The sequence below is a fragment of the Schistocerca piceifrons genome, chromosome 9 (genome assembly GCF_021461385.2).
Source record: "Schistocerca piceifrons isolate TAMUIC-IGC-003096 chromosome 9, iqSchPice1.1, whole genome shotgun sequence".
NCBI lineage: Eukaryota > Metazoa > Arthropoda > Insecta > Orthoptera > Acrididae > Schistocerca > Schistocerca piceifrons.
Window position 1 is genome coordinate 17,393,616 of NC_060146.1, and position 26,888 is coordinate 17,420,503.

The 26,888-nt window shown below is 41.5% G+C and overlaps 1 protein-coding gene across 10 annotated transcripts in view; it reads right to left on the reverse strand.

Annotated features, from left to right (window-relative positions):
• The window catches only part of LOC124717156 (zinc finger protein 501-like), a 337,802-nt gene that overhangs the window by 233,052 nt on the left and 77,862 nt on the right, over positions 1-26,888 (reverse strand). For 8 of the 10 annotated variants that reach the window (XM_047243924.1, XM_047243922.1, XM_047243920.1 and 5 more), the window contains exons 4-5: positions 19,408-19,464; positions 3,984-4,046 (exon numbers count right to left, since the gene is read on the reverse strand). In XM_047243924.1, coding sequence (XP_047099880.1) covers positions 3,984-4,046; positions 19,408-19,464 — 120 coding nt within the window. The remainder of the gene's footprint in view (positions 1-3,983; positions 4,047-19,407; positions 19,465-26,888) is intronic. The other 2 variants (XM_047243918.1, XM_047243917.1) reach the window with 1 other exon arrangement.

Sequence of the window (26,888 nt, forward strand, 5' to 3'; positions counted from 1 at the left end):
GAAGTATCTCCGTAACACTTACGTGTTGTTCAAACTTATCAGTAACAAATCTATAAACCTCTCAGTAACAAGTCTAGCAGCCCACCTCTGAATTGTTTTGATGTCGTCTTCCTTCAATCTGACCTGTTACAGATCCCAAACACTTGGGCAGTACTCAAGAACAGGTTGCATCAGTGTCCTGCATATGGTCTCCATTGCAGATGAATCACTCTTCCCTCAAATTTTCCCAATAAATCTATTTTGGCCATTCGTCTTCCCTACCACAATTCTCACACGCTCGTTCCATCTCGTATCACTTTGCAACGTTACCCCCAGATATTTAAATGACTTAACAGCACCTTGCAGGACATTAGCACTACCGTATGCGAACATTACAGGTTTGATAATCATACTTATCTGCATTAACTTATATTTTTCCACATTTAGGGCTAGGTGCCATTCATCACACCAACTGGAAATTCTGTCTAAGTCGTCTTGAATCTTCCTACAGTTACTCAACTTTTACGCCTTACCATACACCATGGCATTATCAGCAAAAAACCACAGATTCCAACCTATCCTGCCTGCCAAATCATTTATGTATACAGAGAACAACAGCAGTTCTGTCACACTTCCCTGGGGCACTCCTGTTGATATCCTTGACTCTGACAAACACTCGCCATTGAGGACAACATACTGGGTTCTATTATTTAAGAAGTCTTCGAGCCACTTATTCCCTATGCTCATACCTTTGTTAACAGCCTGCAATGGGGCACAATGTCAAATGCTTTCTGAAAATCTAGAATTATGGAATCTGCCTGCTGCCCTTCATCTATCATGTGAGAAAAGGGCAAGCTGAGTTTCACACGAGCGATGCTTTCTAAAACCATGCTGATTCATGTACATAAACTTCTTAGTCTCAAGAAAGTTTATCATATTCAAACTAAGAATATGTTCAAAGATTCTGCTGCAAACGGATATTTCGGACACTAATCTGTAATTTTCCAGGTATATTCTTTTACCCTTCTTGTATACTGGAGTCACATGCATCTTTTTCAGTCTCTCGGGACTTTGTAAGCTCAAACTCGGATTCCATCCCAACCCAGTGATTTACTTACTTTCAGATCTTTCAGTACTTTCTCTATACTAGGGATGCTTATTACTATGCCGTTCTTATGGGAGTCTGCCCAATGGTCAAATGATGGTATGTTTGTACAATTGTCCTGTGTGAACAATTTTTCAAACATGAAATATCAAACTTCAGCTTTCATTTTGCTGTCTTCAACTGCCACACCAGACTGGTCAACAAGGGACCAAATGGGAGCCTTAGACCTGCTTAGTGATTTTACATAAGACCAGAATTTCCTCGGGTTCTCTGCCAGATCTTTTACTAGGGTGTGATGGTGGCAGTTGTATGCTTCATGCATAAATCTTTTCACAGACACTAGAATCTCTTCTAACCTTCACTTGTCATTTGTGCATTCCCTATTGAACCAAAACTGCAACAGCCTCTGCTTCCTCACCATCCTCCAAGTTGCATTATTAAATCTTAGTGAGTCTTTTCCACTTTCTAGGGACATAGCTCTCCCGACCACAATTTACAATCTGCTTACACTTTGCCCATCTTGATGGAACTAAGTGATCCAATTCACTGTCTAGCAGAAACAATCTCCTAGCCTTCTTGGCTGATTTATTAACTTTTGTAATCACAGCTGCTGCAATGACATCGTGATTACTAATCTCGGTTTCTATACCGAGTTTGTCGATAAGGTCCAGCATATTTGTAGCTAAGATCAAAGATATTTCCACCAAGAAGAGTACTGTGCCCAGTATGCTTTCTTCAATCAATATTAGGCTTACTCGACTCTTTTCCCTTTCTTCCACCAGGGAAAATCCTGGTCAGTACCACAAAATGACCCTGGATAATTGCATGTCAGTCAGACATGCTGATTACTCTGATATGGAAGTGAAAAATTAAATAGGTATAAAACTGGAGTACCTGTGGTGTACAGGTAGTGTTTTTGATTACTAATCAATACATCCTTGGTCCTGGGTTCGAACCCCACTACCATTTAACTTTTGAATAAAAGTAATCAGAATTGGTGGCCGAAAGCTTCCAGCCTAAGAAATCAGCCTCAGTCTACCAACGGCCTTGTCAAAGAGGGTGGAAGTTCAGGACACTCTACTGCCCTTGGGATGGGAAAGCCCCTAAAGGCAGAAGAATGAGCAATGATCACATTTATTTTTAATTCTCCCAATGCTATTGTTATGTAAACAAAGTGATTATGTGATGCTCTCTGTACATTTCCTGAATACTATACTACTCATGTATTCAACAGTGTCTGTTATTTTATGGGATTGTGTGGAGGTTATTTTATTATTTTGTCATTTGCAGGATATGCAATCAATTGATCATGTGTATTGTTTCTTACTATCTCTGTTCTGTACTTATATTACATACAATCAGTAATTTTCTAAACTTTTTAAACACTGTATTAACTAATAGAGCTTTAAGCAATATTTTATTTATATTATTATAAATTTGATAGTCAAACATTAGCTATCCAAATATTCTATGGCAATCACAAAATGTAAATTACTTTCATAATAGCAAAATGCAATATATAGTACCCGCCATGTGTTAAAAGTCATCTGGGTAACTTCTTTCCTTGAGGCTTTCGTGAGTACATTCTAATCAGTTTGCACTTACATTTCACGACATTAAGACTGATGAGGTAGTGTGTATCAATATATGTTGGATAGATTCAGTTTTGATATTTGTCGGTTCATAAGATGAAGTGTGTCACATATTTGGTAAATGTTAATTTTCATTTGCTTGTCACGGTGTATTTAATATTATATGGTGTGATCGCATTTTTCTCATGTACACCCATTTTATTGTAGATCCTTTGAAAATGGTGTAACGTTGAAACACATTAGGTGTAACATAGTCAATAAAAACTGTGGCCAAGACAAAAGCGTTTTTACAATGAAACATACAAGGAAGTAATCAAAGAAGTAATAAATTCCAGGGCAATGACCGGAGTTATAGCCAGAAGAGAAGAGAAAGAGGTTTGGAAAATATTACAGCCCACTAAATGCAAAAAGGAGGAAGGGAGGGAGGGGGGGGGGATGAGAGATGAGAACACAATGGGATCCCAGAAGTATAAGATGCTTAAAAATTTAACAGCAAAATCAGAACAAGTTAAATATGTAAAGAATTAGTTAAAAATAAATGAAGCTCTGTGAGGATAAACACAATTTTAGAGAAGTAAAAAGTAAAGGCATAACCTCGGTAAGTGCAAAGCTGTAGCCTATGTTACAAGCAGAAGAGAAGGCTGATATTTGCCAGGAGAAGAGCTATACAACAGTGTGACAGGAGAAAAGTAGGAAGTGTGATGTTGAAGAAAGTTATCGGCAGTAAATGAATCAAGCTCAAAGAATCTGTCAACAGTGAATGAGGTATCTTCAGAGTTATTAAAATCAACAAGAACTATAGATAGTTTTTAAAATCAACAGTACCCCAAGGGACTATGAGAACTGATAATTTATTTTGAGAAAGCTTAATCATAACAGTATCAAATGAACAGACAAATGTAAAACTTATTAGCTGCCGACTATAATACATAGAAGAACAGCAGCAAAAGGGAATTAGAGGTGTTAATGAATGGAAGCATAAGGTAGAAACTGAGAAGCCACTGACAAACTGCAGATGTGAGTTGGGAGAGACTGCTAGTAGGAGCACTAAATGACAAAAAGAAAAATTGGAATTGAGTGCTCATCCAACACCCAGTTTTATTTCTTGTTGAGTCATTTATTTTATAGCAAGTGTCACAACTGACTGGAAGTAGCATTTATTTCTTCCCATAATAGTAAGAGTCATTTTAAACACCTATTCCTTCTATGACACAATTAGTGAATTTGTTGCTTGATGATGAAACTGAGCAACAAAAGTATCACATCTACAAAAATGTATGCAATTATTGTATGCTTGTATTACTTACAGGTTCTTTTTTTATGTGTGATGCGTCAGGTGGAGTAATGGTTTCTTCCTCCGACACAACCTCCTGTACAGAAAGAACAGCAGTTACACATTAACTGAGAAGTAGAACAAAGGAAGCATAAGAAATTAAATCAATTATCTGTTTACATCTCCACAGCACACAAATGAATTTATGCTTTCCACAGCAGAAACTGCAAATACTCATGATGCGCTACTTGTTAAAGTCTCCAGGTCAAAGACTGGTCTGATGCAGTTCACCATACCAGCCTACCCAGTGCAAGCCTCTTTGCAGCAATGTACCTACTACAACCTACACCCAATTAAACCTACTAACTGTAGCCTAATCTTGGTCTTCCTCTACAATTTTTTAACACCCATACTTTCCTTCATTACCAAATAAACTTTTTCTTGCCACCCTAGGCTGTATCCTCTCAACTGACCCCTTCTTTTAGTTCAGTGTGCGGAAAAAAGGATGATGATGTATGCTCACTCATGTGTATTGTATTGTACTGAAACTTCTTTAACTCACTGTTGTTGCTTTTACATGCCCAGTTTAGGGTCCCACTGCTACACAGTGTACGCCTAGTGGGCATGAAGAGCCTGGTTCATCTGCAATGCATTCCCAATCTCATCAGCAACTCTGTTGTGCCCTAGGTCTTTATTTAGTTCACATTTTTCATTTTCCACATCTATGGGGAACATTTCACTTAAAAACTTAAGCATTATCCTCCCTCCCTCCCTCTCTCTCTCTCTCTCTCTCTCTCTCTCTCTCTCTCTCTCTCTCTCTCACCCCTCCCTCTTTTCTTTTTTTAATATGTGATATCACGAATTAAACCCACCCTCCTAGCATTCCACAGTTGGCACCAGAATTGCACGTTTCTGTCAGACACCGATAACAGTCACGCGGGATCCAGCAGACCCAGTGGTGCACGCCTATTGAGCCATGCCTCCAGCTGCTCTGGGCTATGCACGCCATCGGCCGCCACGATACGGGGCAGCTGGAGGTAGTCCCTCGCCAACTTGCACTTAGAGCCTCTTCGTTACAATACCATCATCTGCATTTAGTTCAGAAAGCCTCAACATTGTTGTTGTTGTTAACAGTTGGGCTCTGCTTCTACCTGCATTATTTGTAATGAGTCTTCATATGCTTGGAGAAATAAAAGTTAAGTAAACCTTCTTTTTACCGTGTTGCTTGCTAATCATTTCTGCTCCTGTCCAGCTGTCCTATGATGACACTTGCCACCCTGCTCTGTAGACCGCCTCCCCTTACTGTTGAGTACAAAGCTGTACCAAACAAAATCTGTGAGATTGTTAGCATCCTATACACTCAAACATCACAAATATTGGGTTTCTTGTTCTTGGAAAAATTTTAATTGAGTTAATTCTTTCTTCTGGCTACAAGTATTGTGATGTATAGTAATTGCACAGCACATCTGGTTAAACTGTGTCAACTGATATAAGATTATCTCTGCTTGCAACAACGTTAGTAGTCTGTCACTGCTGTTCTTGTGAATTAGTAGAAGTGGTAGTGAGACATCAGTCTTAAGTTTCAGTCATAATTAGAGTGTTTACAGTCAGTTAAAATGTGGGTGTATTGATGTGTGTTGTGCCACATTGTACAGATGATTATAGGTCGTACAGGATGTTCAGTGTTAGATAAATTAGTTGTGACAGAAAATTTGGGTGAGTCAATGTTTCAGTGTGAATCAGTTTATTGTAAGTTGTGGCAGAAAAGCAATATCCCAACGTCATGTCATTTTATTTTCTGCATCCCTATCCATTCCGCAATAAAACCATTTCATAATCATAATGAAGCAAAATAGAGATTTTGAACTATCATCTAATAAAGGACCTAATACGGTGGAATAGAAGAAGAGGATTACTGTGACATGGGCATTTTGGTGGGGGCTGTCAGGAAAGGTTCTACATTCTTGAGGGTCCTCACACAATGGCTCTATTCAACAAAAAGTATATCTCATTAGATGCCTTCAGCGATGTTTCCACACCACACATGAGAACTGCAGGGTGTAAATTGTAATGATGCATACATCACCACAGTGCTTTATGCCATACTAAGTACCAATTTCACAATTTAAGTGATGTAGATGGCATTGGAAGATCACTCAAGTACCAATCAAAATACATTGTGACTAAGAGTAACACAGCTTTGTGAGCATCTGAAGCTGATTTCTTATTGCTGTGCTAGGGATTGCCTAATGTGATTTAGGAAAACCACACAGAGTTTGAAGGTAGCTGATACAGGACAGGGACGAGTAGAAGGGGAAAGGGAATTAGGGTGGTCATAACACACTCACAGAAAAGTTCCCAACACACATCTGAAGTGACTAATGGAACCATGGATAATGCAAATCAGTATTTCAGACAGGAATCTAAAACCTGGTCATCCCAAAAGAAGACTAAACTACAAAACATCACTAGGTGTGTGGGAGCATATAAGAAATGAGATGTTCTAGATGATGACAGAGTGGGAGATGGGGAACTCATTCACGTTAAGAAATTGGGATAGAAAGAAAGTAAGAGTGAAGAGAGACATAAGGAAAGTGTATGTTCAGTGGCTTGTGCCCCTTCTCCCCCTCTTGCAATCCGTGTGCACATCTCTGCCAACTCCAGTATCATGGGAGATGCCCATGATGCTGGAGTTGGTAGTTGTGTGCATGAGATGTGCTTGCTTGTGTGTACGAGTGGTGTGTGTTTTTCTTTTGCTGATGAAGGCTGTGGGCGAAAGCTTTATGTAAGTGTCTTTCAATTGTGCCTGTCTGCAACTTAAAGTGTTTTCTGTAATGTAAGTAGCAATCTCTCTTTTCCTACAATGTTTACATTCCTACTTGGAGTTTCCACTGTTTAATCTGACTGAGATTAAAGGTTGCCAAAGGATTTTATTTTTGTATGATCAGAAAAATATGAAAACAATTCACAGAATTTAGTACACCAGCTTCTTGTTCCTAACCCCATTCAGGTAAAATACCTGAACTTTTTCATTCCAATACTTTTTGAAATTTTAAAGATATAATCTACTCTCATCTTGGTGAGTAGTTACAAGCAGCTCATAAAAGGAAACAGCTGTGTTTCTTCAAACAAAGCTTCGCTCCTTTTTGACTCCGGAATACAAGTAGTAGAACTTATTGAAAAATGACTATTTCATAACTCTGAAGCTGTAATGACTGACAACTTGCAGACTCATCAATATCTTTGATGAACCAAAGGATATTTGAAGTGAAAAATTTCACTCCTTTACTCTGTACAGGTATAGGATTTGACGTAAATTGCTTTCACACTTTTCAGATCATTGTGGTGTAGTTAGAAAATCCTTTGGTAAAGTTTGCATCCCAGCTGTTCATTACTAAGAATCCACTAGGATACTCCACTGAAATTGCAGCCGAATCAGCTATCTATTTTTCCCAGACTTCTAAACCACTTTTTTCTTCTTCGGCGTAGGGACATTCATGGTGAGTTTTGAGTAACACCTACTTTGTCTTGGTTATGTGTGAGATTTTGTTTCTTTTGCCAAAAAACAGCCATGTATACACAACTTCACCTCAAACACTGTTGCAATGTGATGGAATCCTGGAAGTGTATTATTGAATATGGAAATGGAGACAAAATAAGTCAATAACTTATGGAAAAGTTAATTTTCAGTATAAAAATAAATGTGTAATTTCTTCACTTATGTTTTGCAAACCCACACTAATTTGCATGTCAAAAACTATCAATGGTCTTTAACAAATATATTATTATTTTTAAGAAACCTGTAGTTACTTGTTTATCATGATAGATAAAATTCTGCATGCTGATCATATACCAAGTGCCATCATTTGTCAACAAAATTGCTTCATCTTGAACCATTTATGAGGTACAAAGGATTTTATGGATAGTGCACTCTCACTGTATCATTTATGCGCATATGGAATGGAGTGCACTACTCGCAATCCATTTTCTCTAGAATGGAGAGTCTAAAGAAAAATTGGAGACGAATTCCACCTTGTGCAAGACACCTTCGTAATTTTGTTTTCAGCCACACATGTTTCAACATCTTTAGTGCTTATCTTCAGAGGGTTTGTTTATTTTCCTCATGCAAAACTGTTACATTTTAACTTTTAAGGAAACTTTTGGTACAAAACATTTGCATTTGTAAAATAAGTGAGTTTTGTCAAATGTTTTTACATTGATTTGTGTGGAGTGCAGAACTGAGACATATGTCACCGAGTTGAGACACTCTACGTTCTTTATTTATGGTATGCCTAAAATTTCTGGTTTTGTAGCACATTTGGAAATAAAGGGGATTTGCACATTTTTTTACTATCACATATATCCAACAGCTACATGTGAGGTATGTAAACAAATGCATACATCCACTTTATTTCCAAATGTACTATAAACTAGAAACTTATTTTACAAATGTAAATATTTTGTACCAAAAGTTTCTTTAAAGGTTAGCATGTAACAATTTTGCTGAAGAAAAATAAACAAACCACAAAGTGCTGAAACGTGTCTGGGTGAAAACAAAACTACAAAGATGTCTTTCATAAGGCAGAATCCCTCTCCAATTTTCTTGGCAAGCACAGAAATAAGAAGAACTGCAACATTCACAAGATGACTAAAGAAAAACTCAATACGTTAGCTACATTTCATATGCAGGAATGTGTGTCCTAACATACATCTAACATAAACTCATGGTGGCTTTTTATTACAAACTGTTCAAATTTTATGGGTAGGTTACTTAATTTTGAAATAACACCTTAGATAAGACCACTAATGAAAAGCTACCCAGTTCACTATGAAGCTGGCAAATTAGGCTATAAGAGTGAAAAGAATAAGTTTTTTTCCAAATATTTCCTTTAAAATCATTTGACAAGGACTGCAGGGCATCCAGTGTGCTTGTGAGATTCTATTCATTCTGTTACAGTTTTACCTCGGCTGGCAGGTTAATCAGTGTTTGGTGTGTGCACCTGCTGGAACATACAACAGTGCTTCGCTGGACGGGCAGTTAGCAAGCAGACTGTCAGCTTTCTTTGTGCTCTCACACTAACAAATGCAATCTGTTCGTTGACTTAGTAGATCAGAGTTGCACAACTTTCCTGTTACGGAGAGAAAAATGGTATCACAAAGTAATCAGAAATACCTTACTAAATGCTGTAAATATTTATAAGATCTGACACAGGACCAGCTGGCTTTGAATTATCATGATGCGCTTGGAAAACAATTAAATGAATTTGGACAGACCACAGGATTTGTGCAGAAAGCCTCTGCCAATGTGGAAAGTCTTTGTCTTTTGAATGTGACTATGGCATTTAACATGACCATCAAACACCTTCTAACAAGCTGTAGCAGATGAGCTTACCATGGAAATCTAGAAGATTTCTTGGAAATTATAGAGGCAACCCCTGAACGGATTGAAACTTTAGATATTAATTTGTAGATTCAGTTGCTTAATTCTATTTATTTTGTAAAATTATGCAATTCACGAATGTCAGTTTCAGTTATGTTTGTATTCCCATGTGCTACATAAATAAATGAAATAAATAAGTAAATGGTCTTGGAAATAAAAATGTACCCATTTCTTAGTTCAAAGAAATACTGCTGAACAGTTAACATTAATCAATATCAAAGATCTTGACACAGAATCAATTTTTCACTGTGCAGTGCTATGTGCAATTCTTCAAAAACCGGGCTTCACCCAGACCCTCATCTTTTGCTGATGGTGCCCTAACTGAGTGAGATATCTGGGCACAGCTTCCGATCCAAACTCACTGCTACACTTCTGCCAGTATCTTCGTCGTGTTATTTCCTTTGATTCACATCCCCACAAGCTCCTCAAGTGACACAAGTCCTACAGTTCACATTCCGTTGCAAATGTCTAGCCTGTGATAAACGCAACTGTTTGGCTTGCTTGATAAAGATACATAGTTTTTTGGCAATTATAATGATGACACTTAGGCGAAACAAATGCTCCACATTTGAGAGTTACAGAGGCGAGCAAGTGTGTCGGAACTTATCCCAGTTCACTGTCACTAGCGCCACATCATCGTAACATGCCTGTGCGAAGCATGAAAGTATTGCACCATAATCAAAGAACAAAATTAAAGATTAAAGGAACTTTTCCAAACTTTGTAAATGTATGCTTCAGTATATTAATATCAAAATTGCTAAATATCAAAATTGTTAAGTCTCAGAATAATCAGATGAATGTTTTGCAAATACACTGTTTTAAGAAAAAAAGTAAATAGCACTAAATGATAAAGCCAGAAAGCTAAAAATTGTTCAGTACAAGCAAACATATGTCACAATCAACTGTTACAAGTCTCAATTTGATCGAAGCAATATTTTGGTCAAAATTGGCACTTTTACGGAAAAATTAAGGCACTAAATATTAGACCCAGAAAGATGAAAATTCATATGTAGCATCAATTTGTTATAAAAACATTAACTATGTGACCCCATTAATCTAGCTCTAACAGTTTGCAAGTAATTTACTAAAAACTAAATTTGGAATAGATTATTTGTAATAGATTAAGTATCATTTACATTAATGATACAAAGTTCTGGTTATAGCACTTGATTACATTAAATAATAAAGCTGTAACAAGTTTCAAGACTGGTCTCTTGAAGTTTTAGTTCAGAGGTCATATTCTACTGTCGTTTCCATTCTAAAAATTCTAGTCGGCACAGTTTAAATGGAGTTGCACTGAAACTTTTTTTAATAACTAATGCCAACTAACTTTAATCATACAAAAATTACAAATATTGTAAATTGGTTCATGACAAAATAATTAAATAATATATGTCCAAGAAAGCGGTCATCTATATGCTACTACCTGGGCATAAAGTGGTGGACAGAAGATGTTCCGTTAGGCTGTCCGCTGCACCCATATATAAATACGGTTGGAGAGGAAGTAAGAGACACACTTTGCACTGAGCTATCACCCTGCCTGCGTCAGTCAAGCACCGGCTTTCGTGGTGCATTGGATGACATCACAGCCAGGTTGCTACTAAATGCATGTCGTCAGTACAAATAGGAATGAATGCGTGAGGACTATACACCGTCCTGGATTGTGTGGATTTCACAAAAGTAACTGTGTGCCACCCGTAACGTTGAAAAAACTGGGTGGCAAGTAGGGAGTTTATTTTTTTACCTTTTGTGGCGAGCAATGAGCTTTCAGGATTAGAAATCAGGGCAAAAGACAATTTAATTGGAACATACTGTAGAGGTCACCTCTGAACCACTCATAGTGTTATTTATGATAGGAACATTATTATTATTATTATTATTATTATTATTATTATTATTATTATTCTTTCTTTTCTCAGATGTTATGTCTGGTCAAAAATGGAAAGTGACGCGGACCTTGATCGAGCGTGACTTCCTTTTAACTGTACGGTATATGTTACATTGCATTTAGGAACTTCCGGGTAATTGAACATGTATCAATAATTACAGATTTCTGTAGTTGTATATATATAAGTTTGGATGTAGCTGTATTGCGTTGATGTACTGGTGGATATTGTGTGGTATGACTCCTGTAGTTGATAGTATAATTGGCATAATGTCATCTTTATCCTGATGCCACATGTCCTTGACTTCCTCAGCCAGTTGGATGTACTTTTCAATTTTTTCTCCTGTTTTCTTTTGTATATTTGTTGTATTTGGTATGGATATTTTGATTAGTTGTGTTAATTTCTTCTTTTTAGGGTGAGTATGATGTCAGGTTTGTTATGTGGTGTTGTTTTATCTGTTATAATGGTTCTGTTCCAGTATAATTTGTATTCATCAATCTCCAGTACATTTTGTGGTGCATACTTGTATGTGGGAACGTGTTGTTTTATAAGTTTATGTTGTAAAGCAAGCTGTTGATGTATTATTATTATTATTATTATTATTATTATTATGAGGAATATAACTATGTTTGTGCATGTGAACTTTTACTGAATATATGAATCTGTTAGAACTCAAAACTTTTATTTATAATCATAGTTCCTGATCCTGCTGAGTAAATAGAGAGAAAGAAACATTTTTTCACTGAGTGCAAGTAGAATGTGGACTTGCAAACTGGAAATTTTGGTCAGTATGTTCTCCATCACTTTCTGGCAGACCGCAAAAATAATTTTCAAACTCTTGTGAAAGACAGCGATTAATTCATTATACAACAAAATTAATTAACCTGCTGCCCACAACACAACTCAAAAATTTGTTTTCTAGAACACTTCACTTAATTTTAATGTTTCTAATTCTTGGGTATAATCTGATTTGAAACAGAGACAAAAAAATACAGCACTTTATAAACAATAAATAAAGTTGTTTTTTGTTTAGGGATCTTCAGTCAAGTGGCATTTCAGATTCACCACCACCAGGAACTGAAAGTAAATCTTTGGTAACATCAGGCACTTGTGCTGGCAAAAATCAGAAAATCATTAAAAAATCATTGGCAGAAAATCTCTAGAAAAAGCCACCAGATAGCATGAAAATTATTATTGCAGTCAACCAGAAAGTGATGGAGAACTTACTGATCATAATTTCCAGTTTGCATATCCACATTCTACTTGTGCTCACTGAAAAAAATGTTTCTTTCTCTCTATTTATTCAACAGGATCAGGAACTATGATTATAAATAAATGTTTTGAGTTCTAATATAGATGTGATGATGTGACTTACCAAACGAAAGCGCTGGCAGGTCGATAGACACACTAACAAACAAACATACACACAAAATTCTAGCTTTCGCAACCAACGGTTGCTTCGTCAGGAAAGAGGGAAGGAGAGGGAAAGACGAAAGGATGTGGGTTTTAAGGGAGAGGGTAAGGAGTCATTCCAATCCTGGGAGTGGAAGGACTTACCTTAGGGGGAAAAAGGACGGGTATACACTCACACACGCACACACACACATATCCATCCACACATATACAGACACAAGCAGACATATTCAAAGACAAAGAGTTTGGGCAGAGATGTCAGTCGAGGCAGAAGTGCAGAGGCAAAGATGCTGTTGAATGACAGGTGAGGTATGAGTGGCGGCAACTTGAAATTAGCAGAGATTGAAGCCTGGTGGGTAACGGGAAAAGAGGATATATTGAAGAGCAAGCTCCCATCTCCGGAGTTCGGATAGGTTGGTGTTAGTGGGAAGTATCCAGATAACCCGGACGGTGTAACACTGTGCCAAGATGTGCTGGCCGTGCACCAAGGCATGTTTAGCCACAGGGTGATCCTCATTACCAACAAACACTGCCTGCCTGTGTCCATTCATGCGAATGGACAGTTTGTTGCTCGTCATTTCCACATACAAAGCTTCACAGTGTAGGCAGGTTAGTTGGTAAATCACGTGGGTGCTTTCACACGTGGCTCTGCCTTTGATCGTGTACACCTTCCAGGTTACAGGACTGGAGTAGGTGGTGGTGGGAGGGTGCATGGGACAGGTTTTACGCCGGGGGCGGTTACAAGAGTAGGAGCCAGAGGGTAGGGAAGGTGGTTTGGGGATTTTATAGGTATGAACTAACAGGTTACGAAGGTTAGGTGGACGGTGGAAAGACACTCTTGGTGGAGTGGGGAGGATTTCATGAAGGATGGATCTCATTTCAGGGCAAGATTTGAGGAAGTCGTATCCCTGCTGGAGAGCCACATTCAGAGTCTGGTCCAGTCCCGGAAAGTATCCTGTCAGAAGTGGGGCACTTTTGTGGTTCTTCTGTGGGAGGTTCTGGGTTTGAGGGGATGAGGAAGTGGCTCTGGTTATTTGCTTCTGTACCAGGTCGGGAGGGCAGTTGCAGAATGCGAAAGCTGTTCTCAGGTTGTTGGTGTAATGGTTCAGGGATTCCGGACTGGAGCAGATTCGTTTGCCACGAAGTCCTAGGCTGTAGGGAAGGGACCGTTGGATGTGGAATGGGTGGCAGCTGTCATAATGGAGGTACTGTTGCTTATTGGTGGGTTTGATGTGGAGAGATGTGTGAAGCTGGCCATTGGACAGATGGAGGTCAACGTCAAGGAAAGTGGCATGGGATTTGGAGTAGGACCAGGTGAATCTGATGGAACCAAAGGAGTTGAGGTTGGAGAGGAAATTCTGGAGTTCTTCTTCACTGTCAGTCCAGATCATGAAGGTGTCATCAATAAATCTGTACCAAACTTTGGGTTGGCAGGCCTGGGTAACCAAGAAGGCTTCCTCTAAGCAACCCATGAATAGGTTGGCGTACGAGGGGGCCATCCTGGTACCCATGGCTGTTCCCTTTAATTGTTGGTATGTCTGGCCTTCAAAAGTGAAGAAGTTGTGGGTCAGGATGAAGCTGGCTAAGGTAATAAGGAAAGAGGTTTTAGGTAGGGTGGCAGGTGATCGGCGTGAAAGGAAGTGCTCCATCGCAGCGAGGCCCTGGACGTGCGGAATATTTGTGTATAAGGAAGTGGCATCAATGGTTACAAGGATGGTTTCTGGGGGTAACAGATTGGGTAAGGATTCCAGGCGTTCGAGAAAGTGGTTGGTGTCTTTGATGAAGGAGGGGAGACTGCATGTAATGGGTTGAAGGTGTTGATCTACGTAGGCAGAGATACATTCTGTGGGGGCTTGGTAACCAGCTACAATGGGGCAGCCGGTATGATTGGGTTTGTGAATTTTAGGAAGAAGGTAGAAGGTAGGGGTGTGGGGTGTCGGTGGGGTCAGGAGGTTGATGGAGTCAGGTGAAAGGTTTTGCAGGGGGCCTAACGCTCTGAGGATTCCTTGAAGCTCCGCCTGGATATCAGGAATGGGATTACGTTGGCAAACTTTGTATGTGGTGTTTTCTGGAAGCTGACGCAGTCCCTCAGCCACATACTCCCGACGATCAAGTACCACAGTTGTGGAACCCTTGTCCGCCAGAAAAATGACGATGGATCGGTCAGCCTTCAGATCACGGATAGCCCGGGCTTCAGCAGTGGTGATGTTGGGAGTAGGATTAAGGTTTTTTAAGAAGGATTGAGATGCAAGGCTGGAAGTCAGAAATTCCTAGAAGGTTTGGAGAGGGTGATTTTGAGGAAGAGGAGGTGGGTCCCATTGCGACGGAGGACGGAACTGTTCCAGGCAGGGTTCAATTTGGATAGTGTCTTGGGGAGTTGGATCATTAGGAGTAGGATTAGGATCATTTTTCTTTGTGGCAAAGTGATATTTCCAGCAGAGAGTACGAGTGTAGGACAGTAAATCTTTGACGAGGGCTGTTTGGTTGAATCTGGGAGTGGGGCTGAAGGTGAGGCCTTTGGATAGGACAGAGGTTTCGGATTGGGAGAGAGGTTTGGAGGAAAGGTTAACTACTGAATTAGGGTGTTGTGGTTCCAGATTGTGTTGATTGGAATTTTGAGGTTTTGGAGGGAGTGGACCTGGAAGTGGGAGATTGAGTAGATGGGAGAGACTGGGTTTGTGTGCAATGAGAGGAGGTTGAGGTTTGCTGGAAAGGTTGTGAAGGGTGAGTGAGTTGCCTTTCCGGAGGTGGGAAACCAGGAGATTGGATAGTTTTTTGAGGTGGAGGGTGGCATGCTGTTCTAATTTGCGATTGGCCTGTAGGAGGATGCTCTGAACAGCCGGTGTGGATGTGGGAGAGGAAAGATTAAGGACTTTTATTAAGGATAGGAGTTGACGGGTGTGTTCATTGGCTGAGTTGATGTGTAGGTGAAGGATTAGGTGGGTGAGGGCAATGGATTGTTCAGTTTGGAACTGGTATAGGGACTGATGGAAAGAAGGGTTGCAGCTCAAGATGGGAACTTTAAGTGTGAGGCCTTTGGGGGTAATGCCAAATGTCAGTCAAGCCTGAGAAAATAGGATATGGGAGCGTAATCTGGCTAGGGCGAAGGCATGTTTGCGGAGGGAATGTAAATAAAACTTAATGGGGTCATTGTGGGGGTGTTGTGAGGGTGACATGGTATTAGAAGGTGGAAAGTGTAACATGAGGCTGAAATGAAAATGAAAATAAAAATATATGGGGAGAGATAAAAGTGAACTGGAAAGTAACTGGAGATCTGGTGTGAAAAAAGGCGAAAAGGTGTTGGTTACAGTTGGGCTATGTTGGATTTGGGTTGGTAGACAACGATGGGCACAGAGGTTAGGTGGTTGTGTTGCCGCCAAAACACGTTTAAGGACAGAGAAATTCGGGAAAATTTAGAAAAAACTGCGTGTAATGTATTAAAAGGAGTGGTTTTGTGGTGGCAGATTATGAAAATGAGGCTAACAATTGTCTGACAAAGAAATAATGACGTTAAAACCTGTGAAAAGCAGCTAAAAATTATCAGTGATGTGGGAAAAACGGAAATGGAAATAAAGCGAAAGTTATTAGAACTAGCCGAAATGGTTGTTTAATAGGTGAAAGGAACTGTTTGAGAACCAGAAATGGTGGATTTTATAGCAGCGGTAGTGTTGAAAGTGGCAAAAATTGAACCCTGCCTGGAACAGTTCCATCCTCCATCGCACCGGGACCCACCTCCTCTTCCTCAAAATCACCCTCTCCAAACCTTCTAGGAATTTCTGACTTCCAGCCTTGCATCTCAATCCTTCTTAAAAAACCTTAATCCTACTCCCAACATCACCACTGCTGAAGCCCAGGCTATCTGTGATCTGAAGGCTGACTGATCCATCGTCATTCTTCCGGCGGACAAGGGTTCCACAACCGTGGTACTTGATCATCGGGAGTATGTGGCTGAGGGACTGCGTCAGCTTCCAGACAACACCACATACAAAGTTTGCCAAGGTAATCCCATTCCCGATGTCCAGGCAGAGCTTCAAGGAATCCTCAGAACCTTAGGCCCCCTGCAAAACCTTTCACCTGACTAAATCAATCTCCTGACCCCACCGACACCCCGCACCCCTACCTTCTACCTTCTTCCTAAAATTCACAAACCCAATCATACCGGCCGCCCCATTGTAGCTGGTTACCAAGCCGCCACAGAACATATCTCTGCCTACGTAGATCAACACCTTCAACCCATTACATGCAGTCTCCCATCCTTCATCAAAGACACCAACCACTTTCTCGCACTCCTGGAATCCTTACCCAATCTGTTACCCCCGGAAACCATCCTTGTAACCATTGATGCCACTTCCTTATACACAAATATTCCGCACGTCCAGGGCCTCACTGCGATGGAGCACTTCCTTTCACGCTGATCACCTGCCACCCTACCTAAAACCTCTTTCCTCATTACCTTAGCCAGCTTCATCCTGACCCACAACTTCTTCACTTTTGAAGGCCAGACATACCAACAATTAAAGGGAACAGCCATGGGTACCAGGATGGCCCCCTCGTACGCCAACCTATTCATGGGTCGCTTAGAGGAAGCCTTCTTGGTTACCCAGGCCTGCCAACCCAAAGTTTGGTACAGATTTATTGATGACATCTTCATGATCTGGACTCACAGTGAAGAAGAACTCCAGAATTTCCTCTCCAACCTCAACTCCTTTGGTTCCATCAGATTCACCTGGTCCTACTCCAAATCCCATGCCACTTTCCTTGACGTTGACCTCCATCTGTCCAATGGCCAGCTTCACACGTCCATCCACATCAAACCCACCAACAAGCATCAGTACCTCCATTATGACAGCTGCCACCCATTCCACATCAAACGGTCCCTTCCCTACAGCCTAGGTCTTCATGGCAAACGAATCTGCTACAGTCCGGAATCCCTGAACCATTACACCAACAACCTGACAACAGCTTTCGCATCCCGCAACTACCCTCCCAACCTGGTACAGAAGCAAATAACCAGAGTCACTTCCTCATCCCCTCAAACCCAGAACCTCTCACAGAAGAACCACAAAAGTGCCCCACTTCTGACAGGATACTTTCCGGGACTGGATCAGACTCTGAATGTGGCTCTCCAGCAGGGATACGACTTCCTCAAATCTTGCTCTGAAATGAGATCCATCCTTCATAAAATCCTCCCCACTCCACCAAGAGTGTCTTTCCGCCGTCCACCTAACCTTCATAACCTGTTAGTTCATCCCTATGAAATCCCCAAACCACCTTCCCTACCCTCCGGCTCCTACCCTTGTAACCGCCCCCGGTGTAAAACCTGTCCCATGCACCCTCCCACCACCACCTACTCCAGTCCTGTAACCCGGAAGGTGTACACGATCAAAGGCAGAGCCACGTGTGAAAGCACCCACGTGGTCTACCAACTGACCTGCCTATATTGTGATGCATTCTATGTGGGAATGACCAGCAACAAACTGTCCATTCGCATGAATGGACACAGGCAGACAGTGTTTGTTGGTAATGAGGATCACCCTGTGGTTACACATGCCTTGGTGCACGGCCAGCACATCTTGGGACAGTGTTACACCGTCCGGGTTATCTGGATACTTCCCACTAACACCAACCTATCCGAACTTCGGAGATGGGAACTTGCTCTTCAATATATCCTCTCTTCCCGTTACCCACCAGACCTCAATCTCCGCTAATTTCAAGTTGCCGCCACTCATACCTCACCTGTCATTCAACAACATCTTTGCCTCTGCACTTCCGCCTCGACTGACATCTCTGCCCAAACTCTTTGTCTTTGAATATGTCTGCTTGTGTCTGTATATGTGTGGATGGATATGTGTGTGTGTGCGTGAGTGAGTGTATACCCGTCCTTTTTCCCCCTAAGGTAAGTCTTTCCGCTTCCGGGATTGGAATGACTCCTTACCCTCTCCCTTAAAAACCACATCCTTTCGTCTTTCCCTCTCCTTCCCTCTTTCCTGACGAAGCAACCGTTGGTTGCGAAAGCTATAATTTTGTGTGTATGTTTGTGTGTCTATCGACCTGCCAGCGCTTTCGTTTGGTAAGTCACATCATCTTTGTTTTTAGATATATTTTTCCCACGTGGAATGAGGGGGGGGGGGCAAGAGATATTCATATGGACCTACTTCTGTTCTTTCTATGTCTGTCATAGCATTGCTTATCTCACATGAGGATTTCTTCTTAATCCTGATACAACTTAACATACGGCATACCGTATAGCAAAATATTCATTCATTCAATCATTAGCAGGCCACTGCATGCTACTTCCGTTAAGCATAAAAACAACCTAGTATGACTACGTGGTAATCTGTGTACGAATGACAGTCAAAGTTTTAATCATTCCCTCTAAACATTAAGTTACATAACATTTTGTTTGTTTGCAAGTGTGTCCCTGGTAGATATTGAAACCCCCACACTACAGAATCACAGCATGCTGTCACAGCAGCCAAAACAAAACAGCACAGTTCACTGGTTAAGAGGAGATTGGCTGTGCCATGGTACTGCACCATGTGGATTTCAGTGTTAGCCAGTAATGAAAGGCATGTACCTGCAAACAAACAAAATATTAATTTTGTATGTCTACCTTTTTGAGGAGATAAAACTTTATGACTACCACTCACACATTATTAATTAAGGTAATTACATCTAGATTATGTAGAAAGGGACACTCTGAACAAGACACCACTTACATCTCTCTCCAACTCTAGTGGGTCACGCGTGTCAGGATCTTCAGGAGTTTCCAATTGCTGCAAATATTAATGTGGATTATGTTACTTTATGTTTATCCATTACACATTATATAGATATACAGGGTGAGTCACCTAACATTACCGCTGGATATATTTCGTAAACCACATCAAATACTGACGAACCGATTCCACAGACCGAACGTGAGGAGAGGGGCTAGTGTAACTGTTTAACATAAACCATATAAAAATGCATGGAAGTATGTTTTTTAACACAAACCTATGTTTTTTTAAATGGAACCACGTTAGTTTTGTTAGCACATCTGAACACATAAACAAATATGTAATCAGTGCCATTTGTTGCATTGTAAAATGTTAATTACATCCGGAGATATTGACGCTTGAAACCTCCGATGTTCAGTTGCGTGTTGTAACAAACACGGGCCACGGTCGGTGAGCAGCATCTGCAGGGATATGTTTATGATGACGACCGTGTTTATGAGTGTGGCTGTAGTCCACTGTTGTGGTTTGGTCTAGCTGTCGCAGTGTCCGCATGTAGCGCTTGCTGCTATTGTTGTTCTGCATTCATCTCCGCACGCAGACCAACTGTAGTACGCCGTGTTACCAGATGTCTGTGATAGTGTAGTGTTGTAGGAACTGTGACCATGGTGTATTCAAACTCTGAAAAGGCGGAGATGATACTCATCTATGGCAAGTGTCGACGAAATGCAGCTGAAGCCTGCAGGGTGTATGCAGAACGGTACCCGGACAGAGAGCATCCAACGTGCCGCACAGTGCAAAACATCTACTGCCAACTGTATGCAACAGGTATGGTCGTAGCACTCAAACGGGTCTGTAACAGGCCCGTCACAGGAGAAGCGGGTGCAGTTGGTGTGTTAGCTGCTGTTGCCATGAACCCACACATGAGTACATGGGACATTCCAAGAGCCGGTGGACTGAGTCAAAGTAGTGTCATGCGCATACTGCATCGTCACCGTTTTCACCTGTTTCATGTGTTGCTACATCAGCAATTACATGGTGATGACTTTAATCATCGAATGCAATTCTGTCAATGGGCATTAACAGAGAATGCGTTGCAGTTCTACCTGTTTACCGATGAAACGGGTTTCACAAACCACGGGGCACTGAATCTACGGAACATGCATTACTGGTCCGTGGGCAATCCTCGCTGGCTCAGACAGGTAGAGCGACAGCGACCGTGGACTGTAAATGTATGGTGCGGAATCATTGGCGACCACCTAATTGGTCCTCACTTCATTGCAGGGGCCCAAACAGCTGCAACATACATCGCATTTCTACAGAATGATCTGCCAACGTTGCTCAAAAATGTCCCACTGGAAACGCGTTGATGTATGTGGTATCAGCATGATGGTGCACCTGCACATTCCACAATTAACAGTAGGCTGACTCTTGACAGGATGTTCAACGGGCATTTCATAGGATGTGGAGGACGCATAAATTGGCCAGCCAGTTCTCCTGATCTTACACCTCTCGACTTCTTTCTGTGGGGTACGTTAAAGGAGAATGTGTACCGTGATGTGCCTACAACCCCAGAGGATATGAAACAACGTATTGTGGCAGCCTGCGGCGACATTACACCAGATGTACTGTGGCGTGTACGACATTCATTATGCCAGAGATTGCAATTGTGTGCAGCAAATGATGGCCACCACATTGAACATCTATTGGCCTGACATGTCGGGACACACTCTATTCCACTCCGTAATTGAAAACGGAAACCACGTGTGGACGTGTACCTCACCCCTCATGGTAATGTACATGTGCGTCAGTGAAAAAGACCAATAAAAAGGTTTTAGCATGTGGACGTAATGTGCTGTTCCAGTCTCTTCTGTACCTAAGGTCCATCACTGTTCCCTTTTGATCCCTACGTAATTCGGTGCTCTCCGATACACACGATCGAACAGCGGAGGAGTGGTACTCAAGCGTCAACTTTAGGTTACAATATCTCCGGATGTAATCAACATTTTACAATGCAACAAACGGCACTGATTACGTATATGTTTATATGTTCAGATGTGCTAACAAAACTAACGGGGTTCCACTTAAAAAAAACATAGGTTTGTGTTAAAAAACATACTTCCGTGCATTTTTTTTATGGTTTGTATTAACCAATTACACTAGCCCCTCTCCTCACGTTCGGTCTGTGGAATCGATTAGTCAGTATTTGATGTGGTTTACAAAATATATCCAGCAGTAATGCTAGGCGACTCACCCTGTATATAAAAAAACAAAGATGCTGTAACTTACCAAACGAAAGTGTTGGTATGTTGATAGACAATAAAAAACATAGAAATTTCAAGCTTGGAATCCTTACCCAATCTGTTACCCCCAGAAACCATCCTTGTAACCATTGATGCCACTTCCTTATACACAAATATCCCGCACGTCCAGGGCCTCGCTGCAATGGAGCACTTCCTTTCATGACTATCACCTGCTACTCTACCTAAAACCTCTTTCCTCATTACCTTAGCTACCTTCATCCTAACCCACAACTTCTTCACTTTTGAAGGCCAGACAAACCAACAATTAAAGGGAACAGCCATGGGCACAAGGATGGCCCCCTCGTACGTGGGTTGCTTAGAGGAAGCCTTCTTGGTTACCCAAGCCTGCCAACCCAAAGTTTGGTACAGATTTATTGATGACATCTGCATGATCTGGACTCACAGTGAAGAAGAACTCCAGAATTTCCTCTCCAACCTCAACTCCTTTGGTTCCATCAGATTCACCTGGTCCTATGCCAAATCCCATGCCACTTTCCTCGATGTTGACCTCCATCTGTCCAATGGCCAGCTTCACACATCTCTCCACATCAAACCCACCAACAAGCAACAGTACCTCCATTTTGACAGCTGCCACCCATTCCATATCAAACGGTCCCTTCCCTACATCTTGGGTCTTTGTGGCAAACAAATCTGCTCCAGTCCGGAATCCCTGAACCATTACACCAATAGCCTGAAAACAGCTTTCGCATCCCGCAACTACCCTCCTGACCTGGTACAGAAGCAAATAGCTAGAGCCACTTCCTCAAACCCAGAACTTCCCACAGAAGAACCACAAAAGTGCCCCACTTGTGACAGGATACTTTCCGGGACTGGATCAGACTCTGAATGTGGCTCTCCAGCAGAGATACGACTTCCTCAAATCCTGCCCTGAAATGAGATCCATCCTTCATGAAATCCTCCCCACTCCACCAAGAGTGTCTTTCCGTCGTCCACCTAACCTTCATAACCTCTTGGTTCATCCCTATAAAATCCCCAAACCACCTCCGCTACCCTCTGGCTCCTACCCTTGTAACCGCCCCCGGTGTAAGACCTGTCCCATGCACCCTCCCACCACCACCTACTCCAGTCCTGTAACCCGGAAGATGTACACGATCCAAGGCAGAGCCACGTGTGAAAGCACCCACGTGATTTACCAACTGACATGCCTACGCTGTGAAGCCTTCTATGTGGGAATGACCAGCAACAAACTGTCAATTCGCATGAATGGACACAGGCAGACAGTGTTTGTTGGTAATGAGGATCACCCTGTGGCTAAACATGCCTTGGTGCACGGCCAGCACATCTTGGCACAGTGTTACACCGTCCGGGTTATCTGAATACTTCCCACTAACACCAACCTGTCAGAACTCCGGAGATGGGAACTTGCCCTTCAGTATATCCTCTCTTCTCGTTATCCGCCAGGCCTCAACCTCCGCTAATTTCAAGTTGCTGCCCCTCGCACATCACTTGTCATTCAACAACATCTTTGCCTCTGTACTTCTGCCTCAGCTGACATCTCTGCCCAACCCTTTTGCATTTACATATGTCTGCCTGTGTCTGTATGTGTGTGAATGGATATGTGTGTGTGTGTGTGTGTGTGTGTGTGTGTGTGTGTGTGTGTGTACCTGTCCTTTTTTCCCCCTAAGGTAAGTCTTTCCGCTCCCGGGATTGGAATGACTCCTTACCTCTCCCTTAAAACCCACATCCTTTCGTCTTTCCCTCTCCTTCCCTCTTTCCTGATGAAGCAACCATGGGTTGCGAAAGCTTGTAATTTGTGTGTGTGTTTGTGTGTTTTATGTCTCTATCAACATACCAACGCTTTCGTTTGGTAAGTTACAGCATCTTTGTTGTTAGATACATTGTATAGATACCTGCACAAACAAATTTAAGTCTTTTTGTTAAACATAATTCCTATTCTTAGTTTGTTTTCAAAAATGACAAGGAAGATGCAACCACTAGTTCGTTTCAGCATGATAGGAGAAACAGATGGCTCTCACAATAATATCAGTCACAAGTTTTACCTCAAGTTCACTGAAATGAGCAGGTTAAGTGCTGTGCTAAGAACATATATGATCTGATCAAACATATCTGGATACCCCAGTGTAATGTGGAACTGACCATTAGATTCATGAGAGGAGGACCCACCAGTATAAAATAAGATGGGGTAAATGTCCGTAGAAAAGCACTAAAAGCAGAATGGGTCAATCACGAGAGCTCAGTGACTTCAAATGTGGACTAGTCACTGGATGTCATCAGAGTAACAACTCTTCTACAGCTGCCCAAGTCAACTGTTTCTGATGTGATCGTGAAGTGGAAATGTGGAGTAACAACCACAACTAAGCAGAGACCAGGTAGATCTCATGTACTGACGGACACAGACCGTTGAATGTTGTGGAGGACAGTTGTAAAAAAAATTGCATGAAACCAGTAGAAGAGATCACTCCTGAGTTCCAAAGTGCAACCTGCAGTCCAGCTACAACAATGACTGTGGGTAGGGAGTTAAAATTGTGGTACACTGGTCAAGCAACTCCTCATAGGCCACACATTTCTGTAGTCAATGTTGCGTGACACTCGAGGTGGTGTAAAGAGGGATGCCACTGGACAGTGGATGATTGGAAACAGGTCATTTGGAGTGACAAATTGCACTACACTCTGTGCAATCTGATGGAAGGGTTTGGGTTCGGCAAATGTCTGGAGAATAGACCAGCCATGGTATGTAGGGTCAATGGAGGAGTGCTGAGGAAGTGTTTACAGTATGGAAGTGTTTTTCGTGGCTAGGGTGTGGCTCCTTGCAGCAGTTAAGTTAACTCTAAATGCAGAAAGATACAGGTTGACAGTTATTGAATAATATGAAAAAAATGTAAATTAGTTACAAACCACGGCATGCACACACTTCATTCAGCATGTAAATGCCACTACATATATTCGTATTTAGATTATGACGTGTTCAATATGCCTGCCATCATTGATGATGATTTGGCACAGACAAACAGAGAAATTCTGCATGACCCACTGAAATGTTGGAACATTGATGCAGTCAATTAGATCCTGAATATCTGTTTTCAGCTCAGCAATGGTTTTGGGGTTATTGCTGTACACCTTGCCCTTAATATAGCCCCACAAAAAGGAGTCACACGTGTTCACATCTGGAGAAAATGGTGGCCATCAAGGATCGTTCCAGTGGCCTCTGGGTACCCCAGAGCCAGAACGTGGTCCCTAAAGTGCTACTCCAGAACATCAAACACTCTCGTGCTTCAATGGGGACGAGCTCCGTCTTTCACGAACCACATCTTGTCGAAATCATGGTCACTTTGGATAATGGGGACAAAATCATCTTCCAAAATCTTCACGTACCATTCGGTAGTCAATGTGCCCCATGGAATACAGCACCAATTATTCTGTGACTGGACAGTGGACACCCACTGAGAACAAAGAAACTTCTGGATTGCAAAATGTGGGTACTCAGTCCCCCAAATGTGTCAGTTTTGCTTATTGACGAACCCATCCAAATGACAGTGGGCTCCATCACTAAACCAAACCATACTAATTCCCATCATGCTCCGTGGCCAACTGGGCCGTACGAACATCCTAACACAAATTGTTCAGAAGTAATGATAATTTTATTTCATATAGTTCAATAATTGTTACCCTGTATAAAAACATTTCATAGAATTGTGCATAGCATAATGTAGAGGAACAGTTCAGAGATGATGACTGTTAGGACCAGATGACAATGCACCCTGTTGCAAAGCAGCATCTGTGAGTTAATGGTTTGCGGACAATCACATTCCTGAAATGGACTGGCATTCCCAGAATCAGAATCTGAACCTAATGTCACACCTCTTGGATTAATTAGAACATTGATTTTCCTCCATATCCCAGCATCCAATATCACTGCCTTCTCTGCTTTACACACTTGAAGAATAGGCAGCCATTCCTGCATAGATATTCAGACACCTCATTGAGAGTGTCCTCAGCAGAGTTCAGGCCATCATAAGGGCGAGGGGTAGTATACTGAGGTTACTGGTTCTATAAAGAGGTGCAAATAACGTGGACTATTTCAAGGTGCATGGCTGGTGGATACTTTCACCAGCAGCAACTCACGCATCTAAGTTGAGATCTCCACAGTGTCTTACTACGATTAGCACTGTAACAGTCTAAATTATTGATATATTAGCTCTCCTATGAACACAGAGATATTTACCTCTTTCTCCTCGAAGATAAGGATGCACCATCCAGATTCATAATAAAGAACGAAGTGTAATAAAATCATTAATGATGTCACCTTGTTTTCCGATGTTTGCAGGCTACGGTGTATCCAGGTATCATTTTCACAGTGAAGCAATTTACAAATGAAAGAAACTGTCTCCTTTCCAGAAGATATATTCTAAAATCTTTTAAAAAGATATCTATTGTTGTCTGGCATACATGCAACATGTCCATCCAGAATCACGGATGGGACAAGACAGATATATGTTCGTCATTCTTTTCCTACATATCTATTTTTGTCATGGCCATGTTTATATCGCATCTTTCCCTGCTCAGTATTCTGATACTTATTAAATGACATACTTTTTTACTAAGCCAAAATAAGATCTATCAGAATGGACATCCCATATTAATGCCCACTAACAGGGGTGCAAGTACTTTGATCAGATAGTGTATGCTTGCCATGTTACTTTGTTTTACAGACTACTCAATATCTAGAAGACTCCCGTTTTATTTCATACCAAACCCCTTACAAGATACAAGTGTACTCTTTCCTCCTCCATCTCCGGCATCCCGCACCAAAAACAGTAATGCTGCTTCTCGTGGGTACATGATGGCCTGAATCACGATACGCCACTACTGAATTATGGAAATGGCACAGTCATTAGACTGATCTGGAGCAGTGGGTGACAGTACTTAAATGCCAGCCACCACCAACGCCTACATAAGGACACACACACACACACACACACACACACACACACACACACACACACACACACACACACACACACACACACACCATTGCTTCAGCATAACGTCTACATCTGGTTCCTAGAACTTTATAAGCAGTATTTTGTGGGATAATGGGTGCCCATCTTCATATATCTGCTGTTGATGTTTCTCAACCTTTCCGGGACACTCAACCATGGATCAAACAAACCTATGAACATTTGTGCTGTCCTCCTTTGT